This window comes from Staurois parvus, unplaced genomic scaffold (assembly GCF_062004578.1).
Source record: "Staurois parvus isolate SC_StPar_1 unplaced genomic scaffold, SC_StPar_1.0 ptg000015l, whole genome shotgun sequence".
Classification (NCBI taxonomy): Eukaryota; Metazoa; Chordata; class Amphibia; order Anura; family Ranidae; genus Staurois; species Staurois parvus.
In genome coordinates, this window is record NW_028317811.1 from 6354073 (window position 1) to 6376551 (window position 22479).

Here is a 22479-nt window from a genome sequence, read left to right on the forward strand (position 1 = left end):
CTTTCTCCTCCTCTCAGCATGCTTTTTTCACTACATGAACTGATTGTGCTGTTTCTTCCTCTCCTACTGTGAGCTCTACTGTACGAATACTGCAAGAGGCTGATACTAAATCAAATTCAGGTGCAAAAATACATGTAAATATGTATGAATACAGATGTGCATTAATGTATGTGTTTTATATCTGCCTGGGATTCAGCATCCCCTTGAGCTATTTAATTTTGTGGCAGGCTGTTTCATTTTCATTACAACTATATGTTAATCATCATGGGTTTTTTTCTTTTGTATCCAACAGACTCCAGAGCAGCTGGTATCCTGCATTGATTTCAGATACATAACAGATGCACTGACAGAGGAAGAAGCTCTTGGTAGGCCACATTGTACACTAGGGTCACAATATGAAAATATTATATTTACCACACTGGGAATATTTTATATGCAATAATGTTTTGCAGAAATACTTCAAAATGGGAAACAAGAACAAGAAACCAGAGGTAAATCATTAACCATTCCAAGCTGCTATGTGCACTTGTACATGTGTTTATGATCTATATTTGTCAAAATACACTCTATTCATTATGTAACCAAAAAGAAGCACATATTATTATTATACAGGACTTGTATAGCGCCGACAGTTTGCTCAGCGTTTTACATAATGGAGGGAGACAGTACAAATACAGTTCAATACAAGAGGGATTAGAGGGCCCTGCTCCTTGGAGCTTACAATCTAGGAGTTGAGTATAATGTTACAAAAAACTCTGTCAGAGACTATGAGCGTGCAGCAGGAGTTGGTCAGAGACTGCAAATATGCTATAGAGGTTATTGAAGACTGGGGATATGTTTCAGGAGACAGTCAGTCATAAGATGGAGACACATTACATGAGACTGCTAGAGATCACTACTATTACTGTCTCTTTACAAATCAATTATTCCACATTTGTACTAATTACAGACTCCTTAAAAATGACTTGTCCCACTTTTAATGTTTCTGTCGGCAAGATCCATTATAGTAGATCTGATGAAAAAATACATAAAAAGAGAAAAAGAATGGGCAATGTGGAAGAAACTTTGCTGGCTTGAGTAATTGCCTAGATAAGGAAAACTGTGTTGGCTAAGGCACCCTCGTTGTTCTGTCATGCTTGGTCATAATATACCGTACCTAAGTTTGAAATCACTGCTAAAATCAAAGATTCGTGTGTATAGAAAATTAGGATGCATGTGTATAGGCTCCCACCACACTCATACCAGCTCGTATATCCATCATCATGACACACACCCATGGGTCCAGTGGGAGATTCCAAAAGAGAAACTGGGTTTTATCTGTAACTTACCTGTTCCCATGTGTAGGCAGACACCAGGTACGTTGCTACCCTATCCCAATGATTGGGCTTAAGGGTCCTTTGGATCCTTTATCCAAAAACTAATATGCAAAATAGAAAGGTTAAATATAAAAGCCACACTTTTTAAACGTGAGCTTTATTTTAAGGAAATAACTATCCATCTGACTCTTTAAAAAAAAATGAAAATATATATATACTGTATATATATACTTTTTTTTTACACTTCCAGCATCAAGTATTATCTACCTTAAATTAAAAACACATGGTCCTTGCCCTTCATCTTTCTTCTAGGAACTTATGCCACAGAGAAAAATAACTGATTCATTTTTTTTCCAGTGATGTTAGGATTTATGGGTAATTCCCATTATTGTATACAGTATAACAGCATTACTTGATATTGATTAGATGTTACTTTATTATATGTATTTGTGGATAGATAAACCGATACACATAGTAATACATTAAATAAAATTATAATGATAATTACAAAATTTACCAGTATATAAAGTAAATAGGGTTGTGTTTTATTTGTTGTTAGAGCAGTACATGGTAAAGAATGGATACCCTGCATATACCACATCATGTGCCTGGTTAGGCTATCCAGATGAACAACTAAAAAAGGTTTGAGTTAGTGATATGGGATCTATCTGTTCCTTGCTTTGCCTGTATATCCTCCATTATTTTTAGTGTGATCATTGTAGAATTGCTTAAATACAATAACTTCATAGAATCCCCAAAATAACTTTTTTAACTGAATTAAGGGAAATGAGTAAATGATTAAAAATCCACTTCGCTGGTTGTTGCCCAATGCACTCCTGCATTCCTTGCCACCAGGTTCAAATTTGCTGTTCCCTAATTTTTTTTCTTTTTTAAAAGGCTTTCATCAAAAAGCCTGGTGCCCCAGAAATACAAGCTGAAATTCTATTCAACTATAGAAACAAGAGGGTATCCCACTTGTATTTTTCTGACACTGACCCTTATTCCTTTCAGCATTAAGCTGGAATTTTAAGAAAGATAGGGCACCTTCAAAAACCTTCATGGTTCTCCTGGGTAATAAGGATTTTTACATTCCCAGCATCGAAAAGTAGGGGAGGAAGTGTGGAGGTATTGCAAAGAGAGAGTATATGTATTTAAAACCTCTTACTTTTTATATATTGTTGTTTTTTTCTGAAATTGCTTACAGTATCTATTTATTTATTTTTAAAATTGTATCCATTTATTAGCTTACTGGGCTCAGGGGGTTACCAATATCAGCTGTGTTGGGCATAAACCTCCCATATGTTTCCATTATTCATTTTTTTTTTGGGGGGGGGGGGTAGTGATCCATTTGCAGTGCAACAGCTTCTTTTTTTACAATGAGCGGTGTCCCACACTATTTTGGGGCCCTTTCCACCTAACACACTTGCCCAGTGATTACTGTCATATCAACATAGCAGGCAGCCACCAATATTTTGGCATGGTGATAAGGGTGACCTTAATTACTAATTTTTTGGGGGCTTATGAAAATATTTTGATAGATTCTGTTAAATTTATGGATGTATTTGTTGCATGAGTTATTCTAAATACAAATTTAATTCTGTAATTTGTCCTGTTTAAAATTGCACTGAAAATATGTAGCAGGTACAGAGCATTATAATTGATTTACAATGAAGGATAATGATTTACAATAAAGGATTTTTTTTTTGCTAATGTGTGTGATTAAAAAAAACACTATATTTTTTACCATTGATATTTAAGTTTACATATGAATGATTAAAAAAAATATTATACATAAATGAAATCAGCTTTAAAGTGTAACTAAAGACAAAACTTTGTTTTAGTTGTGGATGGAGTGGAGATGGATTCAAATTAGAAGTAGGGAGATTCACCTTCTCTATTTGGCCTGTTTACCATTATTATTGAAAATCCCAAATTTTGGGTTGTCCCCAGAAAAGTAATAGAGTAATCTTCCAATGGGGACACTAGTTCTGGTGATGTGGGTGTTCCCAAGAAATTCCCTTAATTTGCAGGGATTTCCCCTCACTTCCTGTCTTACTATGGGTCAGGAAGTGAGAGGAAATCTCTGCAATGGAACACAGATGATGAAAGAAAAAAAATCTGACAGTGCTTGCTCTATCCAAAATAAAAAAAATTATAGTTCTACTTTGATATACCTAACGGGAGAAGAAAAAAAATTTAGTTATTTAGGCTGATTAGTAGTTAACTGCAAATGTAATACTAGGTTAAATAGGTTTTATTAACTGATGATATGTGCAGTACAGTAGACATTTATCTGATGTGCACATCAAATAACCTCTCTACATATAATATAACTGTAATATTGCTACAAGATATTGATCAGTGAAGCTGTAGACAGTTTTTGCAACATTTCTATATACAGAAACCACTCCAGCAGTTCCTGAGAAAAATAGCAGTGTAGCCAGTTCTCTGATTACTGTATACTAGAAGTTGTGGGGGAAAAGTACGAAGTACACCTAGGGATTTAGATAATTTTTATAGGGTGAACCTTGTATGCTCAAGGTGTATCCTGAACTGGTTAGGATTTTTGTCACCCTTATCCCCTACAGGCAACACAAAAACTAAATGAGACCCTGCATTCTTCTTGAAGATATCCATTGAAGAGTCCGCCAGTGCTGCTTAGAAAGTCTTTTGGTCAGCACTAGAGTGAACTCTTGGGACAATGGCTTTACTTTAGGCTTCTTCCAGACCTCAATAAATGGAACATACTGGTTCAAACATGGTACAGTCTCTCCTTTAATTTGTTCCTGCAGGAACAGTGACATCTAAAGCATGTGCATGGAGACTGTAGGTATCCTTTTTACCAGATAAAATAAAATGCTGGTAATATATATATATATATATATATATATTGTCTCTAAAGCGGTATTAAACTCAAAACAAACCAAAAAATATATATATTACAGGGATGTGGTGGCTGCATTCGTTTTCTATTTTTAGGCCTGTTTTCCCTGTTTTCTCCTGGTGATCCCAGTAACACACCTCCTCTATTAAATTGCTCCCACTTTGGATTAATGAGCACAGGGGGCACCTTTTGGACAGAGGCATTGTCAGTCTGGAGGAAGGATAGTGTTAGATGTATTAGCAAATGTAGACATTAACAAAGTGAAGCCAAACTCCAGCTCACACTTTATAAGTAGTTACAGCAACAGTTTCTTTTTTTTCCTTTTGGGATAAAGGTTTTACATAAATAAAAGCTAGTCATTGTAAGCACCCCTGTCAGTGTTAAATGCTTTTCCTCATGCCTCTAATTACTACATCTACAAGGGAGCTAGCTCATTTGTAAAACAACTGGCCTACTGATCAACAGGTGAAACTAAGGGAAAGAAAGCTTAAAAGGAAAACTAATGCAGTAATCGCATCTAAGAATTGGTAAGCTGCAATATAATGTTTGCTTTTGGGTTTAATACTGCTTTAATTATAGGTCATTGTTTTTTCAAAGCATTGATTGTATAGGTTTAATTCTAACATTTGCTGTTATATTCTAGTTGTGTACAGATGCACTGAAGGAAGGGTGGACAAGGTATTTTTTAAATATTTTATTTTCTAAATTTGTATGTTATAGATGATGTTAAACATTTTGGGAGTTTGCCAGCACCCAGCTATTGCAATTTTCCAGAGAATATATAACTATTATGACATATAATTTTATATTATTTATTTATTTGTCATTTTATGTCCAGTTTTACTTTTCTGCTGTAGCCAAAACATTTTTCTTTGCATTTGGATAGATTAGTGAAGGGTTAAAATCATTGTCAAGTTTTAATTACTGTGTACCAATATGGACACAGACAGCAAAAAAATCCTGAAAATGATCTTATCCTTTCCGCTCTATATTAAATGTGTAGTTTAATCTCTGTTAATTACTTTAACTTCTTGTTGAGGTGACAGAAGTATAGGATGTATGGAGAAGTTTGTTCAACAAGATGACACTGAAAAGGTTGTAACCCTTCCCTATTCAATTGAAAACCAAAAAAAAGTTTTTTGTCTGGAGTTAGCATTACTATGGGTATACATCAACGCACACGTAAAATGGAAAGTTAAGGAAACTATCACATTCACGTGCATCACTAAGTGTGTAGAAAATATAAACTCCTTCCAAATAAACCTTGGGGGAATTAAACTCAAGTCCGCAGGTTTTCTGAGCATCATTGCTATCTATCTAGCCAATAAGGGGTCTATGTATAAAAAAAATTTCCGTGTGAATGTCAGTCATTTGCAACAAATCTTTGCCGTAATTTGCTTAATATGTTTATTTCCATACAGTGGCAATAATTTTGGTATTTGTTTGTGACTGATTTAAAAAAATAAAATAGTGCATTATTGCCACTAGATGGTACTGATAATTTTAGGAAATAAATGTATTAAGCAAATTATGTGAAGATTTGTTGTGTCTGCTCAAATGATTGACACATTCGTACAGCAAATGTGTTACACATAGACCCCTAAGGTATTATTTTGCCATTCTTGTTTAAGTGGAGATGCAACCAATGCTGACAGGTAAACATACCAGAAATACATGTATATTCTGAATATATGGTTTCCCTTTTTGCCTGGATAAGTAAAGTTAGCTTCTATTTGCTATGATGCCAGCAGGTTTTAGAAGTACTATCAACACTGATATCAACCTGCTACAGCACTTTCATATTTATATTCTTTGTTTCTCATTTTATCCTTTTTAGATTTAAAGTGAAAGTAGGGGCAGACTTACAAGATGATATTAGAAGGTGCAAACTTATTAGAGAAATGATTGGGCCTGACAATAAACTGGTGAGTAATCAAAATGTATTTTAACCATTTACACAATGCTCATATATTGTGAACTAATTTAGTTTTAAATTGGATAAAGAAAGGTACAATTGAATTTTAATGCAAGTATATGGCTACTATTTATTTATCTTCCTGAAGATGCTATATGGCTGGCTTTCATGCCACTTCAGTGATTTCAGACTTAGGCTTGCCATACTTTATACAATTTTCTTGAGAATTTAGATTTACCAAAAACCATATAATATGAGGTCAAACCTAAACAACATTTTCAACTGTATCCAATTAGGCAAGCCCTTGCACTACATAGTTAAAGGTAAATCTAAAGGAAATTGGACAGAAACTGTAAGAAAATTGTATAGTGTATGGCCAGCCTTACTAACCAAGAACAAACATGGACTGCTGACTCCTCTGGCTGCATCATTTTTGCAGATCAGTGACTCGGAAGGTCTGAAGCCAGAGAGAGCACGCACCTAGTGTATTCATAAAGAGGCCAACAAAGGCAGTCTACATATTTGTCTCAGGATAAGCTTCATTTAATTTGCAATCCATTAACTCAAATGGTCTTAATTCCATGGGTCCTTAGTGTTAATGGGACCAAGAGTTATTTTAGATTTTACTCAGTTCAGTGAAACCTCTCTCATTGCAAGCATGCAATTTGGACAGTTCAAGGGTGATTCCAGGTGACAAATAAAATCTGTGACATCCTATTGTTAATGAAGAACTGCAGCAAAAAGGTACACTCCAGTTACAAACAAAAATGAAGTTGATAATGAAATGTGTGCAGTCTACCTGCTCCGTACACCAATGTTTAATCCAGGCATCCCTTTTGTTGGTAATCTTGTGGTCTGAGAAGTCTTTGTGATACAAGAGATGAATTCTAAAACACACCCCCCTGTCAGCATCTTGCTTTTTTTTCTTCATATAGAAGGCCTTAAGTGACAAAATGAAAGCTAAAACGTTTCTCTCTTATTGTTGCATCCTGGGCTATGTTTATTGGATCAAATGAGTTATGAGTACATGTGAGCAACATGTCAGTTTGGGAACCCAAATTATTTGCTTGTTGAGTAGTTGAGAGACATACTGAGCTGAGTTAAAGGTGAGCTAAATCTACAGCTGCCCCAGAGCTACTGCCATTATGTCCAAGCATGCATATTATGGTACACTTATCCCCTAGTGTGCCCTTCAGCAATGATAGGTCCATGCTCCTTCTCATCATTTTGTCCACTGTTGCTGCCATCTTTTCCCAGTCAGGCATCATCTCTCATCCCTTGGCCATTGGGGTGCTGATGATGATCTAAGTCCTGCACATGCAGAATGCTAGAAGGGAGCTGGGACTGCACTGTTTTTGTGCCTGAGGCAGTGAATACAAAGAAAAGTTTTATAACCTAACCTAACGTTTACCTATCTTCTAAAAAAAAACAAAAATCTCTACTTATGATTACATTTCTATTCTTTTAGTTCCTCTTTAATCCTTCTAGACCCACTATATTTTTAGACATGCCAAATATACAAGTTGATGCTAAATATGATTCATTACATTTAGATGCTTGATGCAAACCAGCGGTGGGAAGTGAATGAAGCCATTTCATGGGTGAAAGAGTTAGCTGTTTTCAAACCTCTCTGGATTGAGGAACCCACATCCCCGGATGATATTCTTGGCCATGCAACAATCTCCAAGGTAATTTTTTTTCTTCAAATAAAAATATTGGGTGAATATGTTTCAAAATATAATTATTTGAACCATCTTAACATTATGGATATATGATCTCAATACATTGGGCAAAAGATAACAGTTTAAAATACACCTGCAATGTAGACTGCAACAACCTAGCATATGTAGCACTACCCCTTAAGGGTCGCTGAGTTATTTTCGGGCTCTTTGTCATTCTTGACCCCATTCTGAAAGCCCAACCCCTGCTGACACCATCCTACACTTACTGTCAGGGAACGAGAAGATCGCCACGATGCATGAATCTGCACATGCGTAGGATTCCGACAAGACATAGAGGCAGGAGGGCACTAGGACCCAGGCGCGCTTGTGACCAATGACAGTGCTGGTAGGCACTAGGACCCAGGCGCGCCTGTCAGTGCCGAGCTGGCTATTTAAACCAGCTCTTGCAATGCTCACATTGCCGTATGGTCTTATTCCTGTGTTCCTGTTCCTAGTACCTGAGATTGCCTTTGTTGCCGAACCTGCCTGACCCGGATTATCGTGATTCTCTCCTGCCCTGATCCCTGGCTTGTCTGATCATACTTCTGCTTTCTCCTGTTTACCTGACCTCCTGTTGCTGAACCTGGCCTGTGACCCGTTTATCCTTTTACCTGCTGATCTGTACTGTCTGCCTTTGCTATTACCGACCTGGCCTGTCTGACTACGTTATACGCTACCTCTTCACATCTGGCTCTCACTTGTACCTACCACTGGCAAATCCACCTCTACCACAGCTGGTTGAACTCAGGGGTCGCGACCTGTTCTCAGGCTGCTTCAAGTCCATCGCCACCGTCAGGGGCTCTGGTGAAACAGCAGACTGGGGCTTAGATTCCGCACCCTGAGGGATTCCGGCCTGTGGGTCGCTAGAGGCTACCGCCAGTCGGTCCTTAACAGAACCATACGGCCATGACTGAGCCGGGAAGAGGTCCCTCACCCTGGGATGAGATATGCCAATAGGTGGCGGCTGTCAAAACACTCCAAGAAAGCTACACCCACCTGGAGGGACGTATTCAGACCCTAACTACGCCAGCAACCACACCATCAGCTCCAGTTGATCCTCCTCCGGCCAGGGGCCAAGCAGAACCTTCCGCTGGAGCAGTGTTCGCCATGCCTCCGCCAGAACCTCGAGTACCAACCCAAGCAGTTCAGTGGGGATCGAGGGAAGTTCAGGGCCTTCCAGAATTCCTGTTTGTTGTACTTTGACCTACAGCCACAGACTTTTTCGTCAGAATCTGTAAAGGTGGGATTCATTATATCCTTACTGCAGGGGGAACCCCAAGGCTAGGCCCACCGCCTGCTGGAGAGTCGCCATTCGCATCTGGACTCAGTTTCCTCATTTTTCAGAGCAATGGCAGAATTATACGATGACCCGCAACAAGCTGCTTCAGCTGAAGCAGTGCTACATACCTTGCAGCAGGGTCGCCGGGCAGCAGAGGACTATGCCTCAGAATTCAGGCGCTGGAGCGGGGACACCCAGTGGAATGACGCAGCTTTGCGTCACCAATTCCGCCTAGGCCTATCTGAACCTCTAAAAGACGAGCTAGCCAGAGTAGGGGTACCTGACTCCTTGGAAGGATTGATAACTCTGGCAATTCAGGTTGACCGCAGGCTTCGGGAACGGAGGTTTGAAAGATCCAGTCAAGGGTTAAAACCCACATGGATGCTACCACGGGTTCTGACCATTCCAAACTCGGAATCCGGAACCAGCAGAGGGAGCCGAACCAATGCAACTTGGGTTGATGCGGCCTTCCCTAACGTCTGAAGAGCGCCAGAGACGCCGGGTAAACAACCTTTGCCTATACTGTGGAGCAGCAGGCCATGTGGTACGTTCCTGCCCGGAGAAGTTAACCTCCCTGGCGGTATGATTATTTCAGATTTTTGGTGCTGAAAGCGGTACCATTATTTTGCATGGAAATATGTAGTTTTTTTATTGTAGGCTGTAATTTTTAGGAATAACTCACTGAAATCTGTCCGAACAAGAGTCTATTAAACATCCCGGGTATGATAGAAATTGAAACACAAAATCATAAATTATAATTTAATAAATAATCATAAAAAATAATAATATAATAATAATACAGTTAATTCAATAATATAATCAAACCAAAAACACTGAAATTTGAAATATAGCGCCATAATAAGTTCGCACATTGCTGAGCAAAGTCGCAAAATCGTTTTCAGTGTCTGATGACGAATTTCCCCACAAATCATTATTACTCAATTCTGCAAGTGGTTCTGATTTGCTATCGCTGTTCTCTAGCTGATCTAAACCGCTTTTGACCTAAAGGGACACTTTTTGGACTCCATGGACGCTTCTCAGTTTCCAGGCAGAAAGAACAGACAAAATGCAGGCGGGCACAGGACAAAGCACTAGGGACAAAATGTATGTGAAATTGGTTGAGACAGCAATGTTTTACTATGTAAAATGTAAAAAAAAAAAAAATGACATTATTTAAAATTTTTAAATTTCCCGCCACCGGCGGCGCCCGTGCGTCCCGACGTCACAGGGACAGGACACAGAAACCGGATGCCGGCATCGGCCGAAGGAGATGGCCGGGGACGCTGCAGGAGGGACATCGTGGGAGCGCAGGGTAAGGTAAGTGAAGAACAAATGCCGGAGCAGTGCTGCATGGTATTCCCGAGTGTAGCTCGGGGTTACCGCTCTTGGTACTGAAATGTTACCCCGAGCTACACTCGGGAATACCGCCAAGGAGGTTAAGTAAGTGCTCTTCTCCTACTTTTTCTATGACTCCTGCTTGTGTAGATAAACCCTCTCACTTAGCCATACCAATCTCATTTCAACTCCCTGGAAGAACCGTACAGGTGACGGCCATTATTGACTCAGGGGCCTGTAGTTGTTTTGTTGACCTCAATTTTGCAGCGCAACAGCAGATTCCCTTACTGACCAAGGAGCATGGCTTGAACATCCTCTTGGCTGATGGGACTCAAGTTAAGTCTGGGTTGGTAGATCGGGAGACCCCTCCTATATGCACTATAATGGCTGGTCATCATCAAGAACTCCTCTGCTTGGATGCCATTGCGTCCCCACTATTCCCAGTTATTTTGGGGCTTCCTTGGCTACGTGCACACGACCCCCAAATTAACTGGAGGACTGGGTCAATTCAGTTTAATTCACCCTATTGCCAGGAACATTGCTACCCCAGGTCACCACCAGACACCCAGACTTTGCTGTGTATAAACACAGACACTGAGCTAGCACAAACGGTTCCTACAGCATACCTCCACTACCTTGACGTTTTTAGTCCACGGGGAGCAGACATCCTTCCCCCGCACAGGGCGTATGACTGTCCAGTTGACCTTCTCTCGGGATCTGAAATTCCCTTCGGCCGAATCTTCCCCTTCTCTGAACGGGAGTTGGGGGCCTTAAAGGAATATATTGATGAAAGCCTTCGAAAGGGATTTATCCGTCAGTCCACGTCACCGACAGGGGCCGGAATCTTCTTCGTGGAGAAAAAGGACAAATCCCTGAGGCCCTGTATTGACTATAGGGATCTGAATAAGATTACAGTTAAAAACCGTTATCCTCTGCCCTTAGTCCCCGAGTTATTTCAGAGGTTGAAATTAGCCTCTATTTTTACTAAGCTGGATCTCAGGGGTGCATATAACCTGGTCCGTATACGCGAGGGGGATGAGTGGAAGACCGTTTTTCGCACTCGGTTCGGGCACTTTGAATATTTAGTCATACCCTTCGGGCTATGTAACGCACCAGCCACATTTCAACACTTTGTGAATGACATATTCAAAGATTTCCTGGACATCTTTGTGATAGTTTATTTAGATGATATCCTGATTTTTTCATCATCTCTGGAGGCACATCGAGGTCACGTCAGGAGCGTGTTGGAACGACTTCGCCAGCATGGGCTCTACGCCCAAGCAGAAAAGTGTAGTTTTGAGCAGCGCAGCATCCCATTTCTGGGGTTAATTATTTCCACCACTGGAATTGCTATAGACCCTCAAAAAATCTCGGCCATCCTGGAATGGCCGGTACCCACAGATAAGAAAGGGGTTCAGCGATTTATCGGCTTTGCCAATTTTTATAGGAAGTTCATTAAGAATTTCTCAGGTCTGGTATCTCCTATCACCCAACTCATAAAGATCAGAGTACGCTTTCAGTGGACACCAGAGGCACAGGCCGCCTTTGAATCCCTAAAGAAGCTGTTCACGACAGCTCCCATCTTAAGTCACCCTGATACGTCGCTACCTTATATATTGGAAGTAGATGCATCAGAAAACGCAGTGGGGGCCATCCTGTCACAAAGGGTGTAAAAGAACTGATGCATCCGGTGGCCTTTTTCTCCAGGAAGCTTACCGCGTTAGAGAAGAATTATGACATCGGAGATTGGAAATTGTTGGCCATTAAAACAGCACTAGAAGAATGGAGATACCTATTGGAGGGAGCCTTGCATCCCATTCTGGTCTACACAGACCATAAAAATTTGGAATATCTGAGGACAGCTAAACGCCTCAGACCGCGTCAAGCCAGGTGGGCGTTATTCTTTTCGAGGTTCAGCTTCCACATTACGTATCGACCAGGGTCCAAGAAAACAAAACCTGACACGCTCTCGCGTATGTATGAGGACCCCAAGGAAATGCCCAAACCAGATACCATCCTGCCAGCAGGTAATTTCCTATTGCTACAATCAGAGCTCCTGTCTAAATTACAGGCTGCGTCCCTGGAGCCCCCCAACTTACCTGGAGTTCCAATACAGAGTAGGGAGGGTCTCTTATGGAAAGGGAAACAGATCATGGTACCGGAAGGAGCTCGGACCTTGGTCCTGGGCTATTGCCACGACCATCTGTTGGCGGGCCATTTCGGAGTACACAAGACCCTAGAGTTGGTGCAATGCACATTTTGGTGGCCAAGTATGGCCAAAGATTGCGAGGCCTATGTAAGAACCTGTGCAGTCTGCAACAGGAATAAGCCCTCCAGGAACAAGGCTTGGGGCCTGTTACGTCCTTTACCGGTGCCAGACAGACCATGGAGCATGATCTCCATGGACTTCATAGTAGAACTACCACCATCGCAGAATCATACTGCAATTTTCGTGGTGGTGGATCGCCTTTCAAAAATGGCCCACTTCCTTCCACTGAAAAGTACCCCGTCTGCTTCCGAGACAGCACAAGTTTTCATCAGGGAAATAGTGAGACTGCATGGTGTACCCAAAAATATAGTCTCAGATCAGGTTGTTCAATTCACTTCCAAATTCTGGAAAGCGCTATGCGAAAGTCTGGAAGTGAAATTGTCCATTTCCTCAGCCTATCACCCGCAAACGAATGGGCAGACTGAGCGGACCAATCAAACGCTGGAACAATATCTCAGATGCTACACCTCATTCCTACAGGACGACTGGTTGCCACTCTTGCCCCTGGCGGAGTTTGCCTACAACAATGCAAATCACTCTGCCACCAGGCAGTCCCCATTCTTTGCCAATTATGGTTTCCACCCCACCTTCTTGCCAGACTTGATCCCAGAAAACCCGGTTCCTGCAGCTCAAGAGTCCTTAAATTTCTTTGCATCCAACAACAAACTGTTACAGGAGGCAATGGCAAAGGCTCTGGAAGATAGCAAAAGGGCCTTTGATAAAAGAAGAAGGGGGGAATTGGTCGTGCACCCAGGGGATCAAGTTTGGTTAGCAACTACCAACCTAAAGATGGCATGCCCATTGAGGAAATTGGCACCCAAGTTCGTGGGCCCATTTCAGGTGAAGCGTCAAATTAACAAAGTGGCTTTTGAATTAGCTCTGCCCGAGTCTTTCAAAATACATCCAGTGTTTCATGTATCCCTGCTAAAACCTGCCACTCCAGATCCGTTCCTGGACCGTAGATCAAAGCCACCAGTGGCCCTAGACGTTCAGGGAGAGGAGGAATTTAAAGTAGAAGCAATTCTAAACTGCAGGAAGAGAGGGGGTCAGACACAGTACCTTATAAAATGGAAAGGTTATGGGCCAGAAGAAAATTCGTGGGAACCAGCCCGAAATGTCCACGCTCCCAGGCTAATTCAAAAATTTTTTCGGAACCATCCACAAAAGAGGAGTCAGTTGGGCATCCGGAGGCTGCCCATAAGGGGGGGGCAATGTCAGGGAACGAGAAGATCGCCACGACGCATGAATCTGCACATGCGTAGGATTCCGACAAGACATAGAGGCAGGCGGGCACTAGGACCCAGGCGCGCCTGTGACCAATGACAGTGCTGGTAGGCACTAGGACCCAGGCGCGCCTGTCAGTGCCGGGCTGGCAATTTAAACCAGCTCTTGCAATGCTCACATTGCCGTATGGTCTTATTCCTGTGTTCCTGTTCCTAGTACCTGAGATTGCCTTTGTTGCTGAACCTGCCTGACCCGGATTATCGTGATTCTCACCTGCCCTGATCCCTGGCTTGTCTGACCATTCTTCTGCTTTCTCCTGTTTACCTGACCTCCTGTTGCTGAACCTGGCCTGTGACCCGTTTATCCTTTTGCCTGCTGATCTGTACCGTCTGCCTTTGCTGTTACCGACCTGGCCTATCTGACTACGTTATATGCTACCCCTTCACATCTGGCTCTCACTTGTACCTACCACTGGCAAATCCACCTCTACCACAGCTGGTTGAACTCAGGGTCGCGACCTGTTCTCAGGCTTCTTCAAGTCTATCCCCACCATCAGGGGCTCTGGTGAAACAGCAGACTGGGGCTTAGATTCCGCACCCTGAGGGATTCCGGCCTGTGGGTCGCTAGAGGCTACCGCCAGTCGGTCCTTAACACTTACTTTCCCTCATGAACATGCAAATCAGTGCATAATTTGTTAGACATGCATTTCTTTTGAATTTTTTGTTGCTATTCTGTCTCTCAGTGTTACAATACACCTACCATTCGATTTTTACACTGATCATTTCTTTGTGAGTGGGCAAACATTCAAAATCAGCAGGGGATCAAATACTTATTTCCTTCACTGTATAATATGAAAGGTCTGCACACTCCAATTAAAAGGCATAAGATAGTAAGAGAAATCCATCATGTTCCATTGATGTAATGTTTCTGCAGGAGAGGCATCTATCTCAGTATGTTAATGTTAAGCTATATTCTAAACATTACCCAATGTGGTATTATGCAGATTCACCAATAAAACGTGCAAAAGGGGTAGCATTGGGCTAGCAAAAAATATAAGATTTTGTATGGAAGACAGAATGGTTGATCCGGAAGGCCTGTTTCTATTTTTGAAAGGGAAATTACAAGGAATAGAATGTACATTAGCAAATATTTATTGCCCTAATAAGAATTAAATGGTATATCTGGTGGGTCTGTTAAGAAAACTCCTGGATTTTAAAAAAGGTTATCTGATTGTGACAGGAGATTTTAATTTTTACATGGATCATTGGATGGACACATCGCAGGCGCAGAGGGATGGTAGTAAAAATCTAAAGTTGGTCAAAAAATGTTGCATCAATGTCAACTGATGGATTGAGAATTAAACATCCAAGAGATAGAGACTATACCTTCTTCTCTCCAGCGCACGGGATGTATTCAATATTGGACTATATAATGATAAAATACAGACTGTTGGAGTCTTTGGTAAACTCCAAAATTCAGGCTATGTCACTATCAGACCATGCACCTGTCACAATGTTAAGGTGGGGAGGGGAAGGGAATAGAAGTAGCATGTGGAGATTAAATGAGACACTTATACATGACGTTGAGATGGAGAAAAGAATAAAGAAGGAACTAGAGCAATATTTTACATTTAATGAGACTGAAGATGTACAGTCTGGGAAGCACATAAGGTATATATCAGGGGAATTCTGATCTCAATAGGGGTTGAAAAAAGAAAGAATGGGAAAAGAAAATAAGATTATTAACTGAGGAACTACACGATTTAGAACAACTACATAAGGAGAAACTAGAAATAGAGATGCAACAGAAGATAACTCAAAAAAGAGAAGCGTTAAAAGACTTAAAGGAACAAGAAACGAGAAGAATCTTTAACAGGATTGCTAAAGATATCAGTGGGGGAATAAACCAGCAAAATATCTAATGAGAAGGTTAAGAGAAAAACAATTGAGAAATTATACAGAAAAAATAAATATGAGAATGGAGAAATGGTATATTCAACTACTGATATCGCAAAAACATTTAAAAAATACTATGGTTAACTATATAAAATTAAATCTAAAGACCTGATGGAGCTAGAACAAGAAAGAAAGGAAAAAGGTGGGTGTACTTAGAGGAGGCTGGACTACTTAGACTAGAGAAAGAGATTAGTAGCCTTAGATAGATCAATATCGCAAGAGGAAATTTATGCTGCTTTAAAGAGCACAGCTGCAGGAAGGAGCCCTGGACCAGATGGATACACGTTGAATGCATTAGGAGAGGGGACAGAAATGATAGAGGAGTCATTGCAGGCATATATTACAATCAAACCGAAAGAGGGGAAAGACCTGTCTCAGTGTGCCAGTTACAGACCCATGTCATTATTAAATATAGATACAAAATTATGCGCAAAGGTTTTAGCAAATAGGATGAAAGAGCTGATGTTGCAGTGAATACATTTAGATCAGGTGGGTTTTATCCTAGGGAGAGAAGGAAAGAATAATGGATTAAGATCATAGATTCTTTTACAAAAAAGTAAGAGAGTCACCCGATGTTAGTTTTGACGATTGATACTGAAAAAGCCTTTAATAGGGTAGATTGGGGATTTATGTTTGATACACTGGATGTACTAGGAATTGGTCCTAAAATGGTACAATGGATAAAAAGGTTATATAGTTGTCCATCAGCAGCAGTAAAGGTTATTGGTACACTGTCAGTCTTTTAAAATCTATAACGGAACAAGGTAGGAATGTCCACTATCCCTTCTATTTTTTGTTATATCCTTGGAACCGTTATTAGTGAGTGTACGAAGGAATATAGATATTAAGGGAATCTCAATAGGAGACGTGGAACATAAGGTCGCAGAATATGCAGACGACATGTTATTTTACATTGTAAACCCCAGAGTAATCTTACCCAACCTAATGAAAATTTTAAAATATTATGGAGAGTTATCAAACTTGAAAATTAATCCATCGATGTTGGAGATATTAAATATTAATGTTCCGAAGATAGAACAGATACTACAGAATGCTTTCCCTTTTTATGGAGGGAAAAGGAATTGAGTTATTTAGGTGTAAAGTTAACCACTTCCATAAAGGATATATAACAGATAAATTATATTCCATTGATAAATGAGATAAAGGACAAACTAAGGAAAATATCAATAGGACCACTCTCGTGGATTGGCCGTATAAATATGCTAAAGATGGTGATAGTCCCAAAGATCCTGTACAAATTTCATATGCTCCCAATATATTTACCGGGGTCATTCTTCGAGACAATTAAAGGGATGATCCTTAAATATATATGGGTAAATAAAAAAACACGAGTTAAATAAGAGGTTCTGTGTAAAGATAGAATTAATGGGGATTTAAATGCGCTGAATTTTAGGATATATTCCTGTTCGGTGCTGGTATCACGAATAGCAGACTGGATATATAATTCACGGGCGGAAAGTTGGGTAAAGATAGAAAGCACTTTGAGTGAGTCACAATTAGATAAGATTAATTGGCTTCCACAACAGTTTTGAGTTTTTTCTGAGAACACAAGTGTTCTAACACTGAATGTTTTTAGGGTATGCGATAAAATTCATAAACAAAGGGGGTGGGTGTATAATTCACTGTTAATACCACTGGGGGGAACAGAACTCTTCCCTCCGGGGAAAGAAAATATTGCAGGTAAATGGATCAAATATAGAAATGCATGTTTAAAAGATATCACTAATAAGGGGAAATTGTGTTCTTTCTTAGATTTAAAAAAACAAGAGAGAATTATTTTTTATGTTGGATGAGTGGCGTTATTGTCAATTAAGACATTTTGTTGCAGTGCTCCTGCAGCCACTAAGAGCAGTGGAAGACATGTATTCCTTTGAACAGTTTTTTTAGTTTGGAGACAATAAGAAACCTTGTTACCTCGTGTATACAGTATATAAGATCCTTACTGGTATATATGGATCAACCTCTCCACTGTTTTTGGAAAAGTGGGAAAATGAGCTTGGGACAAAATTAAGTGAACAAGAAAAAAAGAAAATATTTAATTTAACACATAGTGCAATAGATATGAATACAGTAGAAATTAATTATAAATGTTTAGTAAGATGGTATATTACACCTAGTGTGGCATATAATCAATGAGCAGAGAGTTCACTTTTATTTTGGAGGGTGTGTGGGGTGAAAGGAACAATGGCACATATATGGTGGGATTGTCCCAAAATACAGGAATTTTAGCAAGGAATATTACAACAAATACACAAGATAACAGGGATTAGTATACTTAAAGATCCCTGGGTCTGCTTATTCCACAAATCTGAGCTGACGGTGGCACAATATAATAGCATGATGGTATTTTATTTAATAAATGCGGTGAAATGATTGATCCCTAAATTCTGGCAGATGCAGGAAACCCTGAAAATAAAAGATTGGATAAATAGAGTGGAGTTTATCTATAGGATGGAGGAACTATACCATATTGAAGAGGATAAAATTGAAAAGTTTAGGAATATTTGGGATAGGTGGAAGGATTTTAAAACATCCAAGAGATTTTTAGAACTCATCGGACTGTAAAGGAGGGGTAGAGACAAGATAGAATTATGGTTTTCTTTTTTAAGTTGTTTGGTAGGTAGGGAAGGAGAGTGGTGTGATGAAGAAAGAGAAAATAGAAGGAGGTGACAGGGGGGTTAGGAGAGAAGGAGGGGAAGGGATTTTGTAAAATTTTATTTGGAGATTATGTGATTGTAATGTTTGAATAATGTGTTGTATTTATAATATAAACTTATTCAAAATATATAATTTAAAAAAAAAAAAAACACATGCAGCAAAAATCTCAGTCAGTTCTGGAATTCCTGCAAGTCAGAATTTAATCAAGGGCCTTAACTCTGAGATGTTTCTGACCTCAGTGAACAAAGAAAAAAAAAACTACTAAAGAATAAGGCTGGCTTACTTTGGGCCCTCAGAAGCTGATTACAAGGTTCAAATCTGAGATAAAGAAAGAGAGCTCTTTAACTAGGAAGGTTAAAGTCCTTTTAACTGCAGTGAAAGATCCTCTGCATGCTTGTTGGGGCCCAGCTGGTGCACTACAAGAATTCAGATTTCCTTGCTTGCAACAGGTGGAAGTCCTCAAAGGGATTTAGGACAGCACAGACACTATCTCTTTAACTGGTATTTAACTTGGGCAGTACCTCTTTAAGGCACAAGATGAGATGCAAGTTTTCAGCAAAAGGTTTCCAAGGTGGGCAGAAGCACTTACTGGCAAAGGGTTAATTCCTTTCTAGCAAATGGCAACAATGAGAAGTGTCCCTTGATGGATGTAGACCAATTGAAGAGGAAACAGTGGTGTGGCTTGGCCCGCAGAGGGCAGACACTGCAATTGACTCCAATGACTGGATTATGCTGGAGAAGTGTTTGCTAATAGGTCTGGTGAACTAGGCCTCAACTTGTGTAACTGTATAGAGAATGGCTGATTCTATAGAATGTCAGTGACAATTTACGTGTCTGGAGATTGGGACTCTCTCACCTGATCTGTGGTATCATCAGTCACTGGTGGTCTCGCTGTAGATTGGGAGGGGCAGCGGTCCTGTGGTCTCTCTTGCAGAGTTTGTTGGTGACAGCAGCCTCCCAGGTCTCTGGTCGACATGGTAGTCCTCCAGATTCTTTGGCGATGTCAGCAGTCGGCTATTCCCACTCTATCTCCGCTCTCCCACTCTGCGGCCTGTTCCAGTCCGCCAGCATTCCGCACAGCTTCCTCCTCACACCTTCCTTCCAGCTCTCTCCCAGCTCACTTCCTGCCTCTGTTTCCAGGCTTCTACCTTTTATATGCCTCCGCCGACATGCCAGCTCCTCTGGGAAATGTAGTACCCCAATTCGCTGCCTTCCAACAAAGTCCTGCGGTTCAGCCTACAAAATCCATAAAGCTTTCCACCAGGATGTGTGCCACTAAGTTTCAGGACACTGCCACCTTGTGTCTCTTTTAACATCCTGCAGTCTGAATAATAGCAGGGTGTTACAGTTATGGCTGCTATAAGAAAAGTGCTATAATAGAGGTGCTCAACCTTTTTGAAGAGTGAGAGCCATTTAAGTGATTTGTTAACCAGTCGCCCACCAAACTGGAAATGCAAATAAGCCTTTACTGTCCTGAGCCCCTTTATAAGGCAGCTGTCACACCACACTGCGGGTGCAGCACCGTGCACCTGCGGCTTGCCTGCTGGTTAGCTCTACTGAGCCATAGACTTTTATTACATCTTGCGGGTGTGGTGCACATTCTGAAAGCTCACCAAAGCCACAGAATATACAGTAACAGAAGTCTATGGCTCAGTGCAGCTAATCTGCAGTAAAGCCGCAGGTTCACTGCACCTGTGGGTCAGTGTGAAAGCAACCTAATAACCCTTTTTTAAAATTGCTAAAATTCCCATTACAAAAGCACAGTTTATGTGATGTTCAATACACTGACCTCTTCCCCTTCCAGCTTCTGCTTGCATCGCTTTCCAGGCTGCAAGAAAGGTCCCACACACTTGGTATCACCTGGGAAAGGAGTAGGCACTACAGAGGAAGCATTGGCTTATGCAGCCCCTGCTCCCTCTGCGGCCTCCTGCTTCCTCCACTGCCATCTCTGATGCTCTGGGATGGGGGGTCCACAACCCATTGATCACAATCTGCGTTTTCCATCTCAGAGCATGGACATGCGCCATACTGGTTTGAGGTTGTGGGCCACATCAGAGGGCTCCGTGGGCGACATTTAGCCATGGGTTGAGCACCCCGGTGCTATAATCTCACCCCTTTACTGTTATAATTTGCTTTCCCAGGGCTTCATTCAAATCCCTGAAAAACCCCTCTTCTGGGTATGAAAACAAGAGGCACACAGTGTCCAGTGTGGTGTTTGGAAGACCTATCACCAGGCCTGAGCATTGATATTTGTGTTGAGATAGGACTGGAAATGTGAATACTGACTTTGAGAAAGGGTAGATTCACATGGTTCAGTTGATGATTTGGGCAGGTAAACTGAAATTCAAATTCGCAACAAGCTATGTGCAGCTAGTAGTCTGGTTGGTCACTGGGGATGTTAAAGTTCACAGCCCTTAGTGCAATTTCTCATGGCACACTGAGATTTCATTTAAGCTTAAAATGACATAATTGAAAAATATCTACCCTATATAAATCAACTTTATCATATTTACCTATTATATACATATACACTGTAAAATATGTAGCTGATCAAAATACATACAGTAAAAACATATTTCATAATGGTGTTATTTCCCGTTTAGGCTTTAGCTCCACAAGGGATCGGAGTTGCCACAGGAGAGCAAGTAAGTTTTTAGTGTTTTTTCATGTGTCTATATTGCACACTCAAGGGATGGCCATGTACTGCTTCCAGTCAAATTGTAAGTTCAAAGATTGTTAAAAATCAAAATAATGAGAGATCCCAGTTCCAGCAAGAGTGTTTCATAATGGAATGCATAGTGTCATGAAAACACTGATTATCACTACAGCAGAGAATTAGGAAGTGCACTTTCCTAATTCTCAGCCTGAGTTTCAAAATTACAAATTAGTCATGTAATTCTTAAAATTAACTGTGCCTTACTGATACTGCTAAATTTGACTTGGTTATCGTACAAACTTTGGTTAAAAAAAGGGGTTAATAAAGGACAACAAAAAAGTATTTTGTGTCTCATAAACTAGTTAAAAAGTAAGTCCACTAAGCACGTGCTAAAACAAAATTCTGTTTCAGAAATCAATATTATTTAAAAAAAACTACCCCTTGAGTGGAAAACCGCTATCCCTCGAGCAGCTAAGATCACAAGGAAAAGTTTTGTGGCCACTAGTTTTTCCTCCTCCTATAACTGAGCAGATCTGTCTCCTATGATGTTATATAAGTCCCCCCCCCTCCCCCAGCTCTGCTCTGATATCTATTGGCATAATATAGTGAAAGGAGTGGCCAGAGGTCCAAGGATTTTCAGTGCATAAGATATAAGACTGCTGCTTTCTGATTTTAAAACTGAAGTAGAAATGTTAGATACAACAGTATCACACTTTTCCCTAACCCTCAAGAGGTGTACAATCTAACGTCCCTAACTTGCATTCATACATACACATACTAGGGCCAATTTAGACAGGAGCCAATTATCTTTCCAGCATGTCTTTGGACTGAGAGAGTACCCGGAGAAAACCCACGCAGGCACAGGAAGAACATGCAAACTCCAAGCAGGTGGTGCCATGGTTTGGAATTCAAACCAATGACCCTAGTATTACCAGGCAGAAGTGCTAACCATTTAGCCACTGTGCTGCCCAAATCCATTTTTTTCCCCAAGACCTGTCAAGTCAGGGGTGCCTGTTTACAGCTGAAAGTACCAATAACCACCAAGATCATTGTCTATTCTGATGACTACAAACTTAAATCCACAAGTAACTTAGCAAGTAGAAAGACTTATGTTTGTTGCCTCTGCTTTTCTGTTCTGTTCTGTATCAGTGAAGAAAGAGAAATAGGCATTAGAACAAAAAATCTGAAATACAGTAACTCATACTTCCTCTTAATTCTACTCCTCTCTACACTATCAACCATCATT

At 40.6% G+C, this 22479-nt stretch overlaps 1 protein-coding gene across 1 annotated transcript in view; it reads left to right on the top strand.

The window, feature by feature from the left end:
* Positions 1-22479, top strand: part of LOC149473444 (mitochondrial enolase superfamily member 1) — a 64350-nt gene that overhangs the window by 21562 nt on the left and 20309 nt on the right. The window contains exons 6-12 of the mRNA XM_089678261.1: positions 293-365; positions 453-491; positions 1876-1958; positions 4844-4878; positions 6038-6125; positions 7669-7803; positions 21181-21222. Coding sequence (XP_089534387.1) covers positions 293-365; positions 453-491; positions 1876-1958; positions 4844-4878; positions 6038-6125; positions 7669-7803; positions 21181-21222 — 495 coding nt within the window. The remainder of the gene's footprint in view (positions 1-292; positions 366-452; positions 492-1875; positions 1959-4843; positions 4879-6037; positions 6126-7668; positions 7804-21180; positions 21223-22479) is intronic.